The sequence below is a fragment of the Gekko japonicus genome, unplaced genomic scaffold, assembly GCF_001447785.1.
Source record: "Gekko japonicus isolate JY-2015 unplaced genomic scaffold, Gekko_japonicus_V1.1 scaffold241, whole genome shotgun sequence".
NCBI lineage: Eukaryota > Metazoa > Chordata > Lepidosauria > Squamata > Gekkonidae > Gekko > Gekko japonicus.
Genome location: NW_015160216.1, coordinates 586,631 through 604,654, shown reverse-complemented (window position 1 = coordinate 604,654; position 18,024 = coordinate 586,631). Strand labels below are relative to the sequence as shown.

General features: G+C 42.9%; 2 protein-coding genes across 2 annotated transcripts in view; one reads left to right on the top strand and one right to left on the bottom strand.

Moving 5' to 3' along the window:
- The window catches only part of TOMM70A (translocase of outer mitochondrial membrane 70 homolog A (S. cerevisiae)), a 32,537-nt gene extending 26,919 nt beyond the window's left edge, over positions 1–5,618 (bottom strand). Inside the window, exon 1 of the mRNA XM_015410654.1 lies at positions 5,233–5,618. Within this exon, the coding sequence (XP_015266140.1) occupies positions 5,233–5,511 (279 nt within the window). The 5' untranslated portion in view covers positions 5,512–5,618. The remainder of the gene's footprint in view (positions 1–5,232) is intronic.
- A 4,719-nt stretch (positions 5,619–10,337) lies between these two features.
- LNP1 (leukemia NUP98 fusion partner 1) lies at positions 10,338–17,687 on the top strand. The gene is made up of 3 exons (XM_015410594.1): positions 10,338–10,487; positions 14,337–14,606; positions 17,535–17,687. Exons 1-3 carry the CDS (start codon positions 10,338–10,340, stop codon positions 17,685–17,687), a joined length of 573 nt encoding a protein of 190 aa, XP_015266080.1.
- Positions 17,688–18,024: the final 337 nt, after the last annotated feature.

Below are 18,024 nucleotides of genomic sequence, written 5' to 3'. Positions count from 1 at the left end.
AACACTTTCTGCAGCTAGTTTTCCATGCAAAACTTTCCATTTCTAAAACTGAAGTTATACAATGATGCAACATGAGCCCTTGTAACTGATAATGTGAGCAACTGGCAAGTATTAAAGGCAAAGCATCTTCATTTGGGTTGCCTTCTGGCAAAGGACATACAGTGAATGCAAGGAAAACAATATTGGCAAACTGCAAAGTAATTGTGAAGGTATTTAACAATTATCAAGTTGGTAAACAGATTTAGAAGAAATTACAGAAAAGAGAAGATAAAATGCACTTTTATTGCCAGCAGACCTTGCAACAAAGTAGATAAGTAATTTTAATGTACACAACGAACTCTTTGCTTCAGTAGGCAACAGCTTCCCAAACTGTTCAAAAAGAGATTTTTAACAATAATGCATTTGGGGTTAGAGTTTACGAAGAATTTGTTACTGGTGACTTCAATATTACTTAAGAATTTTTCACTTATTCTAGAAATGTGAAGATCTAATTGTCATCTTCATTTGTCTCTCTAAAAGAAACAGTAAACGAAAGATTGGTCATTCAGTCGATGTGCCAGCAAACCCCTTTGGATCTTCAATACTGAAGACACCACTGTCAAAAGGTGAAGTACCTGATGTTCTTGATGCAGGTATGGAAGTAACTAAGAATGCTTAAACATCAGTAAAATAATCATGACAGATGTTGTCAAGGGCAATACAAAAAAAATCTGAAGAAAAGACATCATTTGATGAGTGCTGAGAGAGCTCTGAGAAAACTGTCCTTTTAAAATAAAACTTCAAGTAAAAGCACAGGGATCACAGCAGAAACTAAAAATATAAACTAAAAATATAAAATGCTCTGAACCTAGGAACATAAAATGGCTGGGCATTGCAAGCTCCCCCCCCCTAGGTCTACTCAGAGTGGCAGTGACTCTCCAGTGTAATGTTCCCCTTTGGCTGTGGGTTCCCAGGTTAGAGTACTCACTCAGGCACCTGTTCTCAGGTCTATTCAGCAGAGGCAAGCTGGCTCAAAACATCAGCCCTTTATTTGCAAGCAGACAAATTCAACTGGCATATAAACACTGGAAACTGAAACTCCACTCCATTGAAATACAACTCAAAAAAAGTTGCAAAGAAAATGCAGAATGGATTTTCCATTAAGGTTTCTGGGCCCAGTCACACAACTCTGGGACTGGAATGACAGCCCCCAGAGTGGAATTCCATTCCCAGAACGCAGCTGCTCCTCCCAGGGACCATTCCACTTTGGGGGCTGCCATCCCAGTCCCAGAGTAGTCTATCTGGGCCTAGAGACCTTAAAGGAAAATCCATTCCGCATTTTCTTTGCAACTTTTTTTGTGCTTTAGCCCAGAGGAGCTTTCTGCTGGAGGAGAAACTGCAAAGACAAGACACAGCCAGCTGGGAAGTTCAGCAGCCCCAATCTCCCTGAGAAGGGTGAGGACAGGCGGGGGTGGGGGTGGAGAAGAGGGCCACGGGCCTGATTAAAGCCCTGGGTGGGTCACTTTTGGCCCACAGGCCTTAGGTTTGACACCCCCGCTCTAAAACCAAACTGTTCAGGATTACAATAAGGATTCCAAGCATTCCACCAACAATGTTTTCGAAGAATGCAATTAATGCAAAAATAAAAGGAATGCATTAACCAAAGAAAAATGGTACAAAATTGTTTTTCTTCTCAAAATCTCTTGCTGCAGGAGAATCCATCACAAACATAGCAAATAAACAGAATGTTGACAAACTGCCCATCGACTCACTGGTAGAAAAACTCATTAATAAATAAGAAAGTGATTCAAGCAGGTCTGCATCTCAATCTGAACTGGCCTAATAAGTAGTGCAAGAGGCTCCACAGACATTGCTGGTGAAAAATAATTTGACCCCATGCTTTCAATGAGCAAGAAAGATAAAATTCTGTTGAAGAATAGTCAACAGTAGAGAGAAGAGCCTAAAACCCAGACTATGTCCTCAATGATACGAAGTTGTTCTGGGTGGTGAAAACCAGTGAGGATTGCGAGGCACTCCAAAGGGATCTGTCAAGGATGGGCAAGTGGGCGTCAACATGGCAAATGGGGTTCAATGTGGCCAAGTGCAAGGTGATGCACACTGGAGCCAAAAATCCTAACTATAAATACACATTGATGGGGTCTGAACTGGCAGAGACTGATCAAGAGAGAGATCTTGGAGTTGTAGTAGATAACTCACTGAAAATGTCGAGACAGTGTGTGAGTGCAATAAAGAAGGCCAGTGCTATGCTGGGGATTATTAGGAAGGGTATTGAAAACAGATCAGCCAATATAATAATGCCCCTATATAAATCAATGGTGAGACCTCATTTGGAATACTGTGTGCAATTCTGGTCACCACACCTTAAAAAGGATATTATAGCTTTGGAAAAAGTGCAGAAAAGGGCAACTCGAATGATAAAAGGGTTGGAACACTTTCCCTATGAGGAAAGGTTAAAGCGCTTAGGGCTCTTTAGCTTGGAGAAAAGACGACTGAGGGGTGACATGATCGAGGTTTATAAGATTATGCATGGGAAAGAGCAGGTAGAGAAAGAGGTACTTTTCTCCCTTTCTCACAATACAAGAACCCGTGGGCACTCCATGAAATTGCTGAGCGGTCGGGTTAGAACGGATAAAAGGAAGTACTTCTTCACCCAAAGAGTGATTAACACATGGAATTCACTGCCACAGGAAGTGGTGGCGGCTACAAGCATGGACAGCTTCAAAAGGGAATTAGATAAGCATATGGAGCAGAGGTCCATCAGTGGCTATTAGCCACAAGGTATAGATAGGGACTCTGGGGCAAGTGATGCTCTGTCTTCTTGGTGCTTGGGGGGGGGTCAACAGTGGGAGGGCTTCTAATGTCCTGGCCCCACGGGTGGACCTCCTGATGGCACTGGTATTTCTGGCCACTGTGTGACACAGAGTGTTGGACGGGATGGGCCTTTGGGCTGATCCAACATTGGCGTCTCTTATGTTCTTAATGGTGAGGAGCCAAAAGAGACTACCATCCGCACAACTCTGTATTGCTAAAATATTGTAGCTTTAAGCTGAATTTAATAGTTGTAAGTCACTGCAGGCACTTTGGGAGCCAATTAGGACTGAAAACTAGAGCATAAATATTATCATGCATACTTCTTCAGATGTGCAAAATCATAATGTCAATAGTTTTCAGCACTTCTATGGTTTTTCTTGAAACTGAAACAAGGGAAGTTGTTTTGTTACATATAAACTTTTTGCAAGTCCTCTAATAAAAAAAAACGTCCACATAAAGCCTTGAATTTGTTTCGTTATAAAATTTAAGTTGTATTAAATGTGCATCATTTATTTTTTTCCTAATCAAGGATTTTATGGAAAGTATTTGTAGCTACTAGGAATTCGTACAGCATGTGAAATTAACATGGTGTATTTTAGTTTTGCTTAGTAACCATGTCAGGAAAAAAAACATGGCTAATCATATATGGATGGTACAGAATTGTTTTCTGTTGCCCCAGAAGGTTGGACAAGAACCAACGGGTGGAAATTAAATCAGAAGAGTTTTCTGCTAAACATGAGGAAGATTCGCCTAAACATTAGGAAGAACTTCCTGACAGAGTGGTTCCTCAGTTGGACAGGCTTCCTCGGGAGGTGGTGGGCTCTCCTCCTTTAGAGGTTTTCAAACAGAGGCTAGATGGTCATCTGACAGCAATGCTGATTCTGTGAACTTAGGCAGATGAGAGGGAGATCAGGAAAGGGTGCATCAGTCCTTAGTTCTTGTGGCCCTTTCTTACACGCTCAGGGAGGTGCTGATTGCCACTTCAGGGTCAAGCACCAATTTTTCTCCAGGCCAGTTTGGCTGGAGATCCTGGAGGTTTTTTGTCATCTTCTGGACATGTAACAGCCATCACTGGTGTGTGTGTGTGTGGACGTTTTTGTGAATTTCCTGCATTCTGCAGGGGGGGTTGGGCTAGATAACCCTGGAGATCCCTTCCAACTCTATGATTCTATTATATAAAAATTTATTTACAGCACCAGAGAAGTTTTTCTGTTTCTACATTTTTAGAAAATGCACATCAGGAGTTTGTAACAACATCTGAACGAACAAACCAGTTTGCTGAGCAGTGCTACTTCTTAATGCCCCTTGGCTGTAGATACAGCAATACAGGTAAGCTCCCTTTTAAGAGGAAATACCAAACAGATAAACCAGGCTTGATGCAGAAATCCAGTTTTGTTACTAATGTCTGGCCCCGATCACACGGCAAAGTTACCGTGGGAGAGGCACGGGAGCCCCGTGGATTTTCCAGGCGCGATCTCAACCCATCATCTGGGAAGCGCAGTGCTCCCGTGGCGAACCCGTGGCTCCCCGCTGAAAGTGCGGAGTTAAAAACTAGTACCTACGAGGTACTAGTTTCTTGATACCGCGGGCCAAGGGCGGGCGTCTGATCGCGTTCCCGGTGGACTTACGTGGCATCCGCCGCCCGCCGCTGTTCGTCTCCGCAGGTTGCGCAACAGTGCCCAACAACGCATGCGCACAAAGAGCAATTGCTAGTGTGATCGCGCGGTGCGGCTTCTGTGCTGCGTTGCAGGATATCTGTCTGATCGGCATTTCTCCCGAACCACGGCAGCCGCGCGTTAGTTTCCTTTGGGGCAATTAGCCTCCCCCCCATATCTGGCCTTATGACTGGGGCCTCTGTTAGATTAACCAGAGTGTCTCCTCTGAGCTACAGACAGCTTGCCTGCATCTAACAGAAGACCCCCCTAAAGAGGTTTTTTTCTTGGGGGAGGGGGGGGTCCTGTCCTAGCCCTTTTTACAGTTGCTAACTCTGACTAGGAAAATTCCAGGAGATTTTAGAGCTGTGTCTGGGGAAAGCATTCGGTGGGCCGTGATGCTGTGTACAGGCCGCCCTCGAAAACTGCCATCTCTTCTAGGTCAGCTGATCTCTAGAGACCTGTTATAATTCTAGGAATGCTCCAGGCCCCACCTGGAGACTGGCAAACCCCATCCCGCTGCGTATTGTTTCTAGAACGGAAAAAAACTAGATAATGTGCTGCCCGCGGTCGCCTTAACAGGCCATGCCTAACGGCTCCCCCGGCCGCCCTCGCCGGCCGCCCCGCAAATGCCCGCCCGCCCCGAAGCCCTCCCTCAGCAGAGATCCCCCCCCTCACCCCAGCAACACACACACACGCACACGCCCCGTCCTTCCAGGCGCCTCTCGCGCTCAAGGCAGCCCTGGCACACGGCTCTGCGCTCCCTCACCATCTCGTCTCCGCCGGGGCCATCGGGCTGGCCGCCCCCGGAGCCGTCGGCGGCGGGCGCGGGGCTGGCCCTCCCCTCGGGCGTCTTCCTCTCGCTCGCACCTTTGCCGCCGCCCCGCGTCGCCCGCCGCCGCCGCCCCCACAGGTAAAGAGCTCCGGCCCCGATCAGCAGCGGCGCCCCCACCGCCAGGGCCACCTGCCAGCGCGGCAGCCCCGAGCCTGTCCCGCCGCCGCCGGAGCCTCCGCCCGCAGCGGCCTCCACGGGCTTCGAGGCCGCCATGATCCCCCCCGCCGCCGCCTCGGCTTCCAGCGCCACCTGCTCCAACACCAGCGCGAACCCGGGAGAGCGAGGGGTCAACGGAAGCCAGGGGCATAACGGGAGAAAGGGGGCTCGGGAAGCTTCCGCCCTCCGCAGACCTTCCGAGAGCAAGCCCTGGCTGCAGCGCCACCGGCTGGCCGAAGGCCGTCGGCGCAGACACGCACAGAGCCAGGGGAGAGCGAGCGAGCGAGCGAGCTGTCGAGCCGCCCGCTGGCCGAACATGAAGTGAGCAGAGTCACCCCTTGTATCGTACAGGGAGCGGGATGGCGAGAATCGTGGAGAGATGAACAAATAATAAGGCATCTCTTATCATTAGTCATAAATGTAGTTTTTAACAAAATAACGGAGCAAGCAAATCTCATTCTGGAAACAGCAGTGTATTTCTCCATGCTGGCACGATTAACCTGCTATTTAATTGCAATGGAACACATGAAGCCCTCATACTGAACCAGACCATTGGTCCATCCGAGTCGGTACTGTCTACTCAGAACAGCAGTGTATTTCTCCATGCTGGCACAACCTGCTATTTAATTGCAACGGAACACATGAAGCCGTCTTATACTGAACCAGACCATTAGTCCATCCGAGTCGGTACTGTCTACTCAGGCTGGCAGCGGCTCTCCAGGGTCTCAGGCTGACGTCTTTCACATCACCTGCTGCCTGGTCCTCTTGACTGAAGATGCTGCCAAGCAAATGCACAAGCACTGAGGCACAGACCATTCCACTGTAAGGAGACTTGGAGTTCTGTCCTGTCTATGCAACTTGTGGCCTGCCAGGCCAACTCCGTCCCCCGTCCCCCCCAGGCAGACAGTAGTTACAGAACTTTTTCTTAAGCCAATGGCTGGCAGGGTTGTGTTCTGCTTGGTAGGTAGAGTGATGCAAGGGAGTCAGGTGGTCCTTTGGACCTCTCTGTTAGATTCTCTGGTTTGGTGTGGCCAGGAACCATTAATAAGTTTGCAGCGTGCACAAAGCTGACCATGCAGCAAAGCTTCTCTAGGCTGGGGGTGTGTGTGCTGATAAGAACAAAGTTACACAGATCCTCTTTAATAATTTCAAACTAATATGAGTATTTATAGAACTCCATTCTAGACAGGAAAGAGTAGAGACAGGATAGTAGCCTAATCTAACTGACTAGGATGGATGCAAATACAGAAAACATGTCCTGCATCCATAATGCCATGATGGAGATAGCAATGTGTGTGAGCGAAGGTGTCAGAACAGAAATGAAGGAAGTTCTTCCCTAAGAATAGCATTCTACTTCAAAGGGATAGTATCAGATAGTAGAAGGAAAGGATGCTCTGTGTGTCCTGACCTCTCTATCTATGGTAGCCCCCTCTGAATGCTGAGGCAAAGAGACAGTGTACTGTCTTTGACTTCCAACATAGTCCTGCCTCTCCCCAACCCGCTGTAATGAGTTAGATTCTGGATGTGCTGCATAGCTAACAGACAGGGAAGGAAAATAGAAGAAAACTGGGAAGACTCCATAGCTGGTGAGTCTCTTTGACTGGAGAACTTAAAGATTTAGCAGCAATCTCCAAGATGCAACCTGGCAATCACAAATTATCTAGGCCTAGTCTTAATGTGTCTATAATCAGAGTGGCCAAGTATTTAATCGTACAATGGACTGTAGCCACCATAATGGCCACAGAGGAACACTGGCTCAGTGGCAGAGCATCTTCCTTGTATGCAAAAGGTCAACACATTAAATCCCTCACATTTCTAGTATAAAGGTTCATGTAATTGATGGGAAAGATGTCTACCTAAAACCTTAGAAAGCTGCTGCTAGTCACAATATAAACAATACACACCTTGATAAACCAATGGTCTGACTCCATTTAAGCAGCTTTTCTTTCAAATTTGCCCATTGCTCTCCTGCAACAGGAATCAATCTAGACTTTTTTTCTCTGATGCTGACATCTATGGAAACCATCCAGCTGGTGACTCTAGTTTGCAAGGCAAAAGAAGTCTCCGAACTACTCACCTGTAAATAAAATGCTTCCTGGGTTGCTTCTGCTTGTCTGACTGCAGTGCTCAGCGGAGGGAGAGGGTTGCTTTTCCCTCCTAGTTTCTTGACTGAAAGGTCCAGTGGAGGGAGATAAACAGGATTTGGGCCTGGGAAAGAATATGATGCATGTTTGGCTGGATTTTTAATTGGATGGGAGGGAGCAGTTGCCATAGTTGATGATGGTGCTGGTGCTTGTCTGGCCGATATTTTCACAGGTGGGAGATGCACACTGACTGTTGATGAAAGCTTCCCTGATGGTCTTAATGGTGGAAGCGAGAAATTGGCCATTGCATACTCATCTGTGAAGTCCTCCTAAGGATAAGAAGAAAAGTTATCTCTCTGTCTGTCTGTGTTTAATTCCTGTATCTTCTTCCCACTCATCTCCCTTGGAATTTTTGACAGTATTCACAACTAAAAACAAACCAGACAATAGAAAGAATATCTGACTCAGAAAAATAGACGTTGATTGATCTAGTAGACCTACTCTGCTCTGAGATTTTTGGAAAGGACATAATCCAGGAGCATTAGTATGCTGTCCGGAAGGAATGGTGTGCATATTCTTGTCCTACTCTGTTCATGTCACCGAAAATTAGAATTTCTCCCTCTTGAAAGTCCAGAAGTATTTGGGGAAAAAAATTCATAGAATTTTTCCTTTGCCTTATTTGGGGCATAAATTGGCCAGGGTACACCCCCCCTGGTCCCTGGGTCTATGTGGGACTGCTGCTGGACTTTGGCCCCTCTCAGGGTTGATCTCAGTCTTTGGCAGCTAGGAAGTTCTCCCACAGATCCCTGGCCTCCTTCAGCCCAAGCGGCTTCCAGCAGGCTACCCAGTGCCAGACCCAAGGAGGCAGGATCTGCAGCAACTGCTCCAGGGTGACCCAGTCCACAATGAACCCCCATCACCAATTGTGGACTGGAGCCAGCACGTGGTGGCATCCTTGAGGGCTGCAACTAACACCTACAGCCACCCTGCAAGCTGATACACCATAGTCCAAAGCTTCTGCCACTGGGTCTCAGGGGTGACTTCATATCAGTCAAGTATGGCTGCCTTCAGCTTGTCATAATCAGTGGCATGCCAGACAAGTGGCATCATCATGGGTTGGATCAAACCAGCATTTCCACTGGTGAAAAAGAGGGTTCTCCTTTGAAAACCAAAAAGGCTGGAGATGATAGGATTTACATAGACAAAAACCATGTGGGATCAGGGCTGTGATAAGGATAACGATTGGAAGGGATTGCTCCAATATCATATCTTGTTACAATGATCTCCAAAATTTAATTATACATCTGTAACATCCTTCAAACCATTTCATTGGGACCTCCAAATTCTAGTGTTACATGTATCAGGGGCAGGGGGGAACAGTCACACATAAACGTTTATGATCTCTTCACCACAGAACAAAGCAAGGCAAATAGTATGTTTCTATCTGTGTCTGATTGTCTTTTGATAGAACTCAAATGATATTATTTATGTTTTTCAATATAAATCAACCCCATGATTTTGCCAGCAAGTCTTGTGGCCATTTGAATTATCAAATGATACTCCAAAATATTCTGAACCTGAAAACATACTGGGGTTGGGAATGGTAGAATATAAAAACATAAGAAGAGCACTGGAGGATAATACCAGTGGTCCATCTAGTCCAGCATCCAGTTTGACACAGTGGCCAACCAGTTGCCCAGGAGAGCCAGCAAACAGGGCATAGAGACGAAGCTTTCCCATGATGTTGCCTGCTAGCACTAGGTTTTAGAGGTTTACTGCCTCTGAGGTTCCCTTTAGTCATGATGGCTAGCAGCCATTGATAGACCTATCATCAAATCTGACACTCTTTTAAAGCCATCTGTGCTTGCAACCATCACTACATCCACTGGCAGCAAATTCCACAATTTCCTATTATCTTTCATGTACCTATTACCCATCAACTTCACTGGGTGCCCTGAGTTTGGCTTTAAAATGTCACTCTATAAATCAAATTGCTCTTGAGGCCTCATGTAGAGTCATGTGTACACAGATTCACGGATCATATGTGAATGATTCAGACTTGTTCTTGAATTTGTGGATGTGTTCATGTCATTGTCATTTACAAAGGTTAGCTGATGTGCATTGGAACATACCAATTGTTACAAAATGAAAAGTACAATGGTAAATTGGAACTGGAACTTAGTTGTTTCCCACAGGGCTAGAATGAGACTACTTGGGCAACTGCATTGCTGGCTAACAGTAACATCAGAATTTTCTCAGGGGAATCTTTTTGTGTACAAGAGTATAATTCAAATATTAGAAGGGAAAAGAGGGACAAAAGTTATTTATTGCCTGAAGTCAATTAACATCTATGCTGTACTCGGTCTTGGCTATGGTCAATATATCAATTTTGCTTCCCTAAATAGCAAGCCAGATCCAAATGGTCGCCTGAGCCTTCCAGGCGTGTTGTGGGCAACTCTCTATTGTTATTGACAGTTGATGCACTCAACAACAAGGAATATGAACCAGGCAGCACATTTCTCTGGCCACCGTGCAGGGTGTGTGACATTGTGAATTTCTGTAATGGAAAGGTTAGGAACAAGTACTCATTTTAAAGTAGATTAACAGGGTTTGGCTTGTACATATACAAACAGGACTAAAAGCAGCACTGAACTAATATATTTTGTCGTTAAATGGTACTGTGTTCCTATTAGAAAGGGCAGTTTTGAAACTAGAGTACTACTTTATCACCTTAAACAGATCATTGTATTGCAATTTGGTTAAGCAGTGCTGTTTCATATATATATATCCCGCCTGTACATGGACTATGAAGAGGATGATGATGTCTCCTTTGCAAAATGGATGAGCAGTTTCTGGGGACACAATGTGCCAGATGAAAATGACAAAGCAAGTAGATCTTACAGGCAATGGCAGACAAGATCCTTGATGGAAAGGAGAGCCTCTCTTCCGGTAAGTCTGTAAGTAACGGAATGTGAAGAAAATGGAGAGATTTTTTTAAAATAAAGATTGTGTCACATGATGACAGGCACCACACAATTGCTGATTTAAAAAAATTAAGTACATAGCAAGGTATGAGTATGCAGTATCTTTCAGGATCAATAATGAATAGGTATTTTCCAGAACCAGAGCTAATAAAGTCTCAGTGAAGATATCTTGGAGCGCAAACAAAATTAAAATTGCTTATTACTAAATTACTCCATAGGACCCTGAATTGTTATTTTCATTACGAGATATCAGCATGTGCTTGATTTGTGTTTTATTTGTATATGTAAATCCAGAAACAGCAAGAGGTTTATTTATATATATATTTATGGAAAAAAACCTCTCATAAACTCTGGTCTAGCTGTGGTGAACAGTTAGTACATTTTTATCTATTAATAGACTGAAAATCATTAAGGTAAGCATTAAACAACTGGTTAATTGCATTGATTTGAAAAATGGACAGTGACTGAAGCAACTTGTTAACACTTTTGTCCAGGAACTCTAGAACTGTCTAATTTGCCTAGCCACTTCCATAAGAATTAATTCATGTAAGTGTTTTAGAGTAGTGAGATATAAATTACTAAGAGTTTTGAATCTATTCCATTGTGGGACCAGCTTGAACCTCACCACTCTACCCACTACTACCACCTTTCAGTCCAAGACAGATGGGTATTCCAAGAGCTTCCAGACAAATTCAGTATTGAGCAGGGTCACACATTACTTTTTACCAGGGGGAAGCAGAACAAGGAGGAGGAAAAGGCCAATGACATATTCAGAAATTGTCACACAATCAGGCCTTGTAGATATACAAGACAGAGCTCTCTACATGTTTACTGAGAAATAAGTCCTACTGAGTTCAATGGAACTTACAGGTAAACATAGAATTGCAGCCCTCAAATTGCAGCCCTTCTTCTGATTAAAACGTCTGTAGGCTATAAGATGTGTGGTTGAATAAGTACAGAGTCATCTTTAAAATACAATTATAATTTCAAATTTTCATTACTACCTACTAAAGTTACTCCTCTTTCCTTTCACATACCCAAATTCAGTTATTTACTTCTGCTTTGTTTGCCCTATATCCAAAACAGCAAACTGGTGTGTGCTTCCCTCTAACCAAGAATTTCCTTGGTTTACAATTCTGGTTTGGAGGGCAAAATGCAACTCAAAATTTGCCTGTTCAGATGTAAATGCAGTCTGTAGTTTGTGCTGAAGAAGTAGTTAACTGATTCATATCACACAGGGAGGGAGTACCTTGGAAGGACTACACCTTCACAAGTCTCAGTCACAGAAATCTTCCATTTTATAGGGTTTTCAACTCCAGGTTGGAAAATTCCTGGAGATTTGGGGGTGGAACCTGGGAAGGGCAAGGTTTAGGAAGGGAAGAGACCTGGGTATAAGACCATAGAGTCCACCCTCCAAGGCAGCCATTTTCTCCAGAGAAACTGATCTCTGTAGCCTGGAGATCAGTTGTAATTCTGGAAGATCTCCAGGCCCCACCTGGAGGTTACCAAACCTATACATTTATATGAACAATGTAATGTATGGCTGAGTAGATATCAGCTACAGCAATGTTTGCAATTTCCAGTTTTCTAAAATACATGTTTGAGGTCTCAAGAATGGTTGCAAGCATAATCAGTGAGCTATCAGCTACAACATGCTTAAACCTATGTAATTAAAGAGTTTCTAAAAAACCATAACAAAACAAAAAAACTTAGCAGAAATAGGCTGGAATTCTAAACACTATCACATTTGCAGATAAAACTAAACACCTTAGAAGACAGAAATAAAATTTAAAATGACTTTAGTAGGTTGGAAATCTGGACTGAAACTAATGAAACAAAATTCAACAGACAAATGCAAAGTTCTGCACTTAGGCAAAAATAATCCTTGGTACAGGATGGGAGATACCTGGCTTGGCAGTCCACATGAAAAGAATCAGAATCATAGAGTTGGAAGGGACCTCCAGGGTCATCTAGTCCAACCCCCTGCACAATGCAGGAAATTCACAAACACCTCCTCCTCCACACCCCCAGTGACCACTGTTCCATGCCCAGAAGATGACGAAAAACCTCCAGGATCTTCGGATTGTAGTCTATCACAAGATGAACATGTGTCAGCAGTGTAATGCACCTGCAAAAACGGCTACTATGATTATAAGCATTTTATGTGCTTCTGACAGGCTATTGATTTTACAAACATGGAAGTCTTGCTCTTTTAGGTATGACCTTTTATTGCCAGACTTATTTTTAGATTTTCATTTTAAAATATTTTGCTTCACTGATGGCTTTACCATTGACATTATAGTTGGGAAGAAGTGGTTTAACTATGAAGACCTGACTGTTCAAAGCAGATTGTCTGAATATAATGAATCCAAGAATGCAAGAAGAGCTATCATCCAGGATATGCCATTCTAGTGGCCTTAGCCCTACTTTCTTTGCTGATAGATCAAACCATTGTGTAAAATACTTTAAAGGAGCTATACATTTCAAGACACATTAGTTACTTAAATAACTATATAGGGATCAACAGACTGTACATTATGCATGAATGGAGAAGGAGCACAGTGTAGAAACAAGAGGAAATGGAAATGTGATGCAATGCCACAACCACGTTCAACGTTTCGGAACAATCATTTACTATATTGCTGTTCTGTGCCGAAAACTATACTTTCTTTTCGGTACTCTTTGTATTTTTTAATGTGTGCGTGCATGCGTATGCACACACTTGGAAGTCATGGTGACCTGTAGAAACAAGAGGAAATGGAAATGTGATGCAAAGCCACAACCATGTTCAACGTTTCGGAACAATCACTTACTATATTGCTGTTCTGTGCTGAAAACTATACTTTTCGGTACTTTTTGTATTTTTTAATGTGTGTGTGCATGCATATGCACACACTTGGAAGTCATGGTGACCTCTGGTGCCTGACTGTGTGTACAGCTGGAAGTCATGGCAACCTCTGGTGACTGACCCCTACTGAGGGCCTGGAGGATATTCAGAGAGGTGGCTGAATAAAGCCTGCCCCTGCCTCCCACCTCTGGTATTTCAAGGAGGTCTCCCATCCAAATACTTGCCAGAGTCAACTCTGTTTAGCTTCTGAGAACGGGCTTTCCTAGGCTATCCAAGTCAGGCCAATAACTATACTTTTCTTGACTCTTTTATCCTGACTTTCAATGTGATTAATCTTTGCCTGTTCTACTCCATTTACTGTTCCCATGGCTTTCCTCAGCCTCTTTCATTCCCTCTCTTCACACACTTCCCTCACTCCACTACAACATTCCTTGGTCCTTTTAATGTGAGAATTTAACTACAAGGCAGCCACACTGAAAAAAAATGAAAGCAAATTTTAAAAGGAAACTGCTGAACTGCTTTGAAATAAGCATTCAAATATTGATAATCCCTTGTCTGTGACCTCTTCATTTTAGCAATAAAATATTCCTTTCATGTAACAAATGGAGTTATAGATGCATTAAGAATAAGCAAGGGTCTTATGGCACCTTCAACACTAACCATTTTTTCTAACCTCTTTAAGTAACTAAAAGCCCAACTTTCTGCTAAGAGGGTTAAGTGTAATATATTTGGGGGCATATTTCCATACTCAAGTAACACTAGCCAGAGATCTAGATGTTGTAGTATCAACCAGAGATCTAGATGTTGTTGAGGCATTGTAATAATGTAGTTTTATGTATGCTTGCATGTGACTGTGTCATAGGTGGGATAGGTTACAAGGAAACTTATGAAGAATCTTGATTTTGTGACAGATTTCATGACAGATGAATGTTCTTTTTATGTTTATTGAATACATTTTTTTTGCAGGCTAAACTTTCTTCCATCCACATGACAAGATTTCAGGCTTCTACCAGGATCCCATCACCAAGCCATCTGAGGGATTGCAAAGAAATGCGAGAAGACCAAGATTCAGAAGATACAAAATGGCACTGTCATGCAAAGGCATGCAAGAAGTCCTCAAATGGCAATTCTCCCCAGGGAACAAGTGGACCAAACAGTCGCTCAAATTCCATCCTGGAGTTTTCAGAATCTTTTGAGAGGCAGCTGCATTTCAAAAACAAGCGCTCAGTTTCTTTGGTAGGTGACAGCTATTTTAAGTGGCCGAAAGCTTTAAAAGAAAGTCACATCCCCCACACTAATCGGATTGAACTGTATACACTAATCTGATTAAATTTAATAGTTCTGGCTTTAATTAACTTCTCTTGAATAATGCTGGCTTGAAGTGAAGAAGTTGGACTGAGTCTGAAAAATGCTTAGTCAAACTCCCTTATGGATAGCAAGACAAAATAATTAGTTCATCTAAATAAGCCATAGCAACTTCATTGCAATGGCTCCTTAACCACTTTAGGTTATTTTCTCTGTTATTTGATAACGCATTTCAGTTGCTTAAAAAGGCCCTTTTCTATAAATATCTAATGACAGTTGTTTCATCTTACTTCTATCTTACTGTATACTTAATGAATATGAAAGATATTGTCCCTCAAATCAAATACCCCCAAAATCCAAGTTTCAGGTTGGTAGCTGTTAGTCTACTAGTAGAGCAAAATGTGATTCCAGTAGCACCTTAAAGACTCGCAAAATATCCCAGGGTTTAAGGTTTTGTGACTCAAGCTGACTTTGTCTGATACAAATCAAGATTCATTAGCCCTTATATTCAGGTCAGAAGATGAGAGCAGTATTACAAAGAAGGGCCAGTTGGAGTGAGGATGGAGAGGTACAGTACAAAATGTAATCAGGTAATCAGCTTGTTTAGAGCTAAGAGAGACACATAGATAGAGTTATGTATTTCCCACCTCTATGCGTATCTCCCAGTTCTAATTAAATTGATCACATTTTGCATTGTTCCTGGCCTGTAGCCAGGATTTTGTGGCTTGCGGAGCAAAAATTTCTATGGTGGGGCTGATATTATTTTTATGTCAGCTCCAATCTTCCCCAAAGCCCAACCACCAGCAGCCACCTCCTCCCTCCCCTCCTGCAAGATTTAAAGGGCCCTTCAGCTGATTGGCAGAGAGCTGGAGAGCCCTTTAAATCTTGCAGGAGGGAGGGAGAGGGGTGTATGCCATCCCCTGCTTCTTCTCAAAAGCATTTAAAAGGATCCTTTAAATGCTTTTGAGAAGAAGTGGGGGGTCTGTGCATGCAGCCCCCCATTCTTCTCAAAAAATCTTGTGGGGCTGGCCCTTTAAGGAAGGGGGCAGAGTCCCCAATAGCCCCACTGTAGCTATGGCCAGCATTGTACCTTTGCATCCTGACTCCAACTAGACCTTCTTTGTTACACCACTTCCTCCTTCTGACCTGATGGACTTTCATGCCTATTTATATCTGACAATGTGAGTCTTGACAAACAAAAGCTTCTACCTTGGGAAAAACGATTGCACTTTTTGTATTTTTCATATGTGCATGTGTGTGTGCATGCACCTGGAAGTCATGGTGACCTCTGGTGACTGACCACTGCTGAGGGCCTGGAGGATATTCGGAGAGGTGGTTGAATAAGGCCTGCTCTCGTCTCCCAACTGCTGGTATTCCGAGGAGATCCAAGTACTTGCCGGAGTTGACCCTGCTTAGCTTCCGAGATCTGATGAGATTGGGCTTGCCTGGGCTATCCAGGTCGAGGTAGCTTGGAAAATTTTGTGGATCTTTAAGGAGCTCCTGGACTCAAAAAATCCACAAAAACCCAAGAGTCCAAACAAAGCAGATTTGTCAGTCAGTGGGCTGCGGTTGCAACCCGTTAAATAATATTGCTCAAGTCTTTGCAGGCCCTTCCCAATAGAACTCCCTATCAAATCTATGGCAAGCCTCCAGCAAACTGAACTTGAGTTTGAAGAAGTTCTCATAGAAGTCACTAGCTGCTAGAGATGTATAGTCTTCTGCCAGCGAGTAATGATTTTTTTGTTTCATCTGGCATTCCCTCAGTGATCTTCCCACCCTATGTTTTGTTTTTGTGTATGTGTTTTTGCATAAGTATAGTAGTTCGGGTTTTAATTGATTTTAGGTTTTTTTTATAATGCTTTGTTTTTAATTGTTATCTGTCTTGTTGGCCCTGATTGGGCAGAATAGTGGGATATGAATTTTGTAACCAAAAAGCCCACCCAAAAACCTCCCCTCAGTGTTTTTTTTTTCTTTCCAGAACAGGTTTTGTGTACTTTAAAATGCCACAAATTGTCACAATCTGGAGACCAATCATCCACTTCTCAAGGCACTAAAAAGATCAAGATGGGTAGCTGTATTAGTCAATCTGTACAAGTAGAAAAGAGTAAGAGTCCAGCAGCAACTTAAAGACTAACAAAATTTGTGGTAGGGTATGGGCTTTTGTGAGTCATTGCTCACTTTTTCAGATACAGCTAGAATGTGAGTCCATCTGTCCTTTATATTGGAAAGTGGAGTGATTGTAGATGCCAAATGACATTATCAGGCAAATGACAATAGCAGGTGTGATTGGATTAGGTGTGATATGCAGAGAGGTAGGCATCAAGCTAATATATAGCTAATAAATGTCACTTTTGTGTTTGCTGAGGTCTTCAGTTCCAACATACTGCCTTCTTCTCAAGAAGAAGGTGCTATACAGTCATACTATTGGCTCATCTAGCCTAGTACTGATGGACAGCAGGTTTTTAACATCTCAGGCAAGGTCCTTCCCAACATTTTTTCCTGAGATCCTTTAGTGATAGACACCCAGGATTGAAACAGGGAGCTACTGCAAACAAAACACAGCCCCTCCATATCAATGTGATTTGATATGGATGGAAGTTTTGCTGAAATATCAGCGCTTCCTTTTCCTCAGGCCTTTCATGAAGTGACCAACCCTCTTAGACATACTGGAAAACAAGGTTATAGGAAACACCAAATTTAGGTTGACTGATTAATTTGATTCAATCTCAATAAGACTGAAGTAAAGTAAACTGCATTGTTGTTGCTGTTGTTGTTATTTTGCTGGGGTAAGTTAGAGCACTTGTTATTATGGATGGTGCTGGCATTCAATTTTAATTTTCATCTTAATTTTTATTTCAGGAACCTGAAGGGATGAAACAGAGGCGGGAGAGAGAGAAACTGCGTAGTCACAAGAGCAGGTCTCATAAGAAAATGGGAGAAAAGAAGGAACCGAAGAATGAACAAGTAGTAGGAAAAATTAGTGTGGAAGTTCCAGCTGAAAAACATAGTTAATAATTGCCATCACATAAAGGCATAAAGAGAGGTGTTTTACATCAATTATAGATTTACTTTTATATTCAAACAGATTATAAAATAAGGTTTTTATTCTATAAAATAACCAATGCTAGTTAGAGTAGAATAGAGTAGAGTAGAGTAGAGTATTTTTAGTGGCTGTAGCCACTAAAATAAAAATAATTTTCATTACTCCTTTAAAATGGCTCATATTGGTGTATTAAACTTTTTATCATTAAATATGGGATATTAGATTTGATCAAAAGCAAAATGAGCAATTAATCACATATAGCTTCTGAATATGATAGATACGTGTGCTCATTTATAAAAGAGAATA

What these genes read in the sequence shown, in the direction of transcription:
- LNP1 (XM_015410594.1), top strand. Translation starts at nt 10,338, where the DNA reads ATGGACTATGAAGAGGATGATGATGTCTCCTTTGCAAAATGGATGAGC. An exon ending in AAAGGAGAGCCTCTCTTCCG is followed by an intron (nt 10,488 to 14,336) that starts GTAAGTCTGTAA and finishes TTTTTTTTGCAG; the next exon opens with GCTAAACTTTCTTCCATCCA. An exon ending in ACAAGCGCTCAGTTTCTTTG is followed by an intron (nt 14,607 to 17,534) that starts GTAGGTGACAGC and finishes TTTTTATTTCAG; the next exon opens with GAACCTGAAGGGATGAAACA.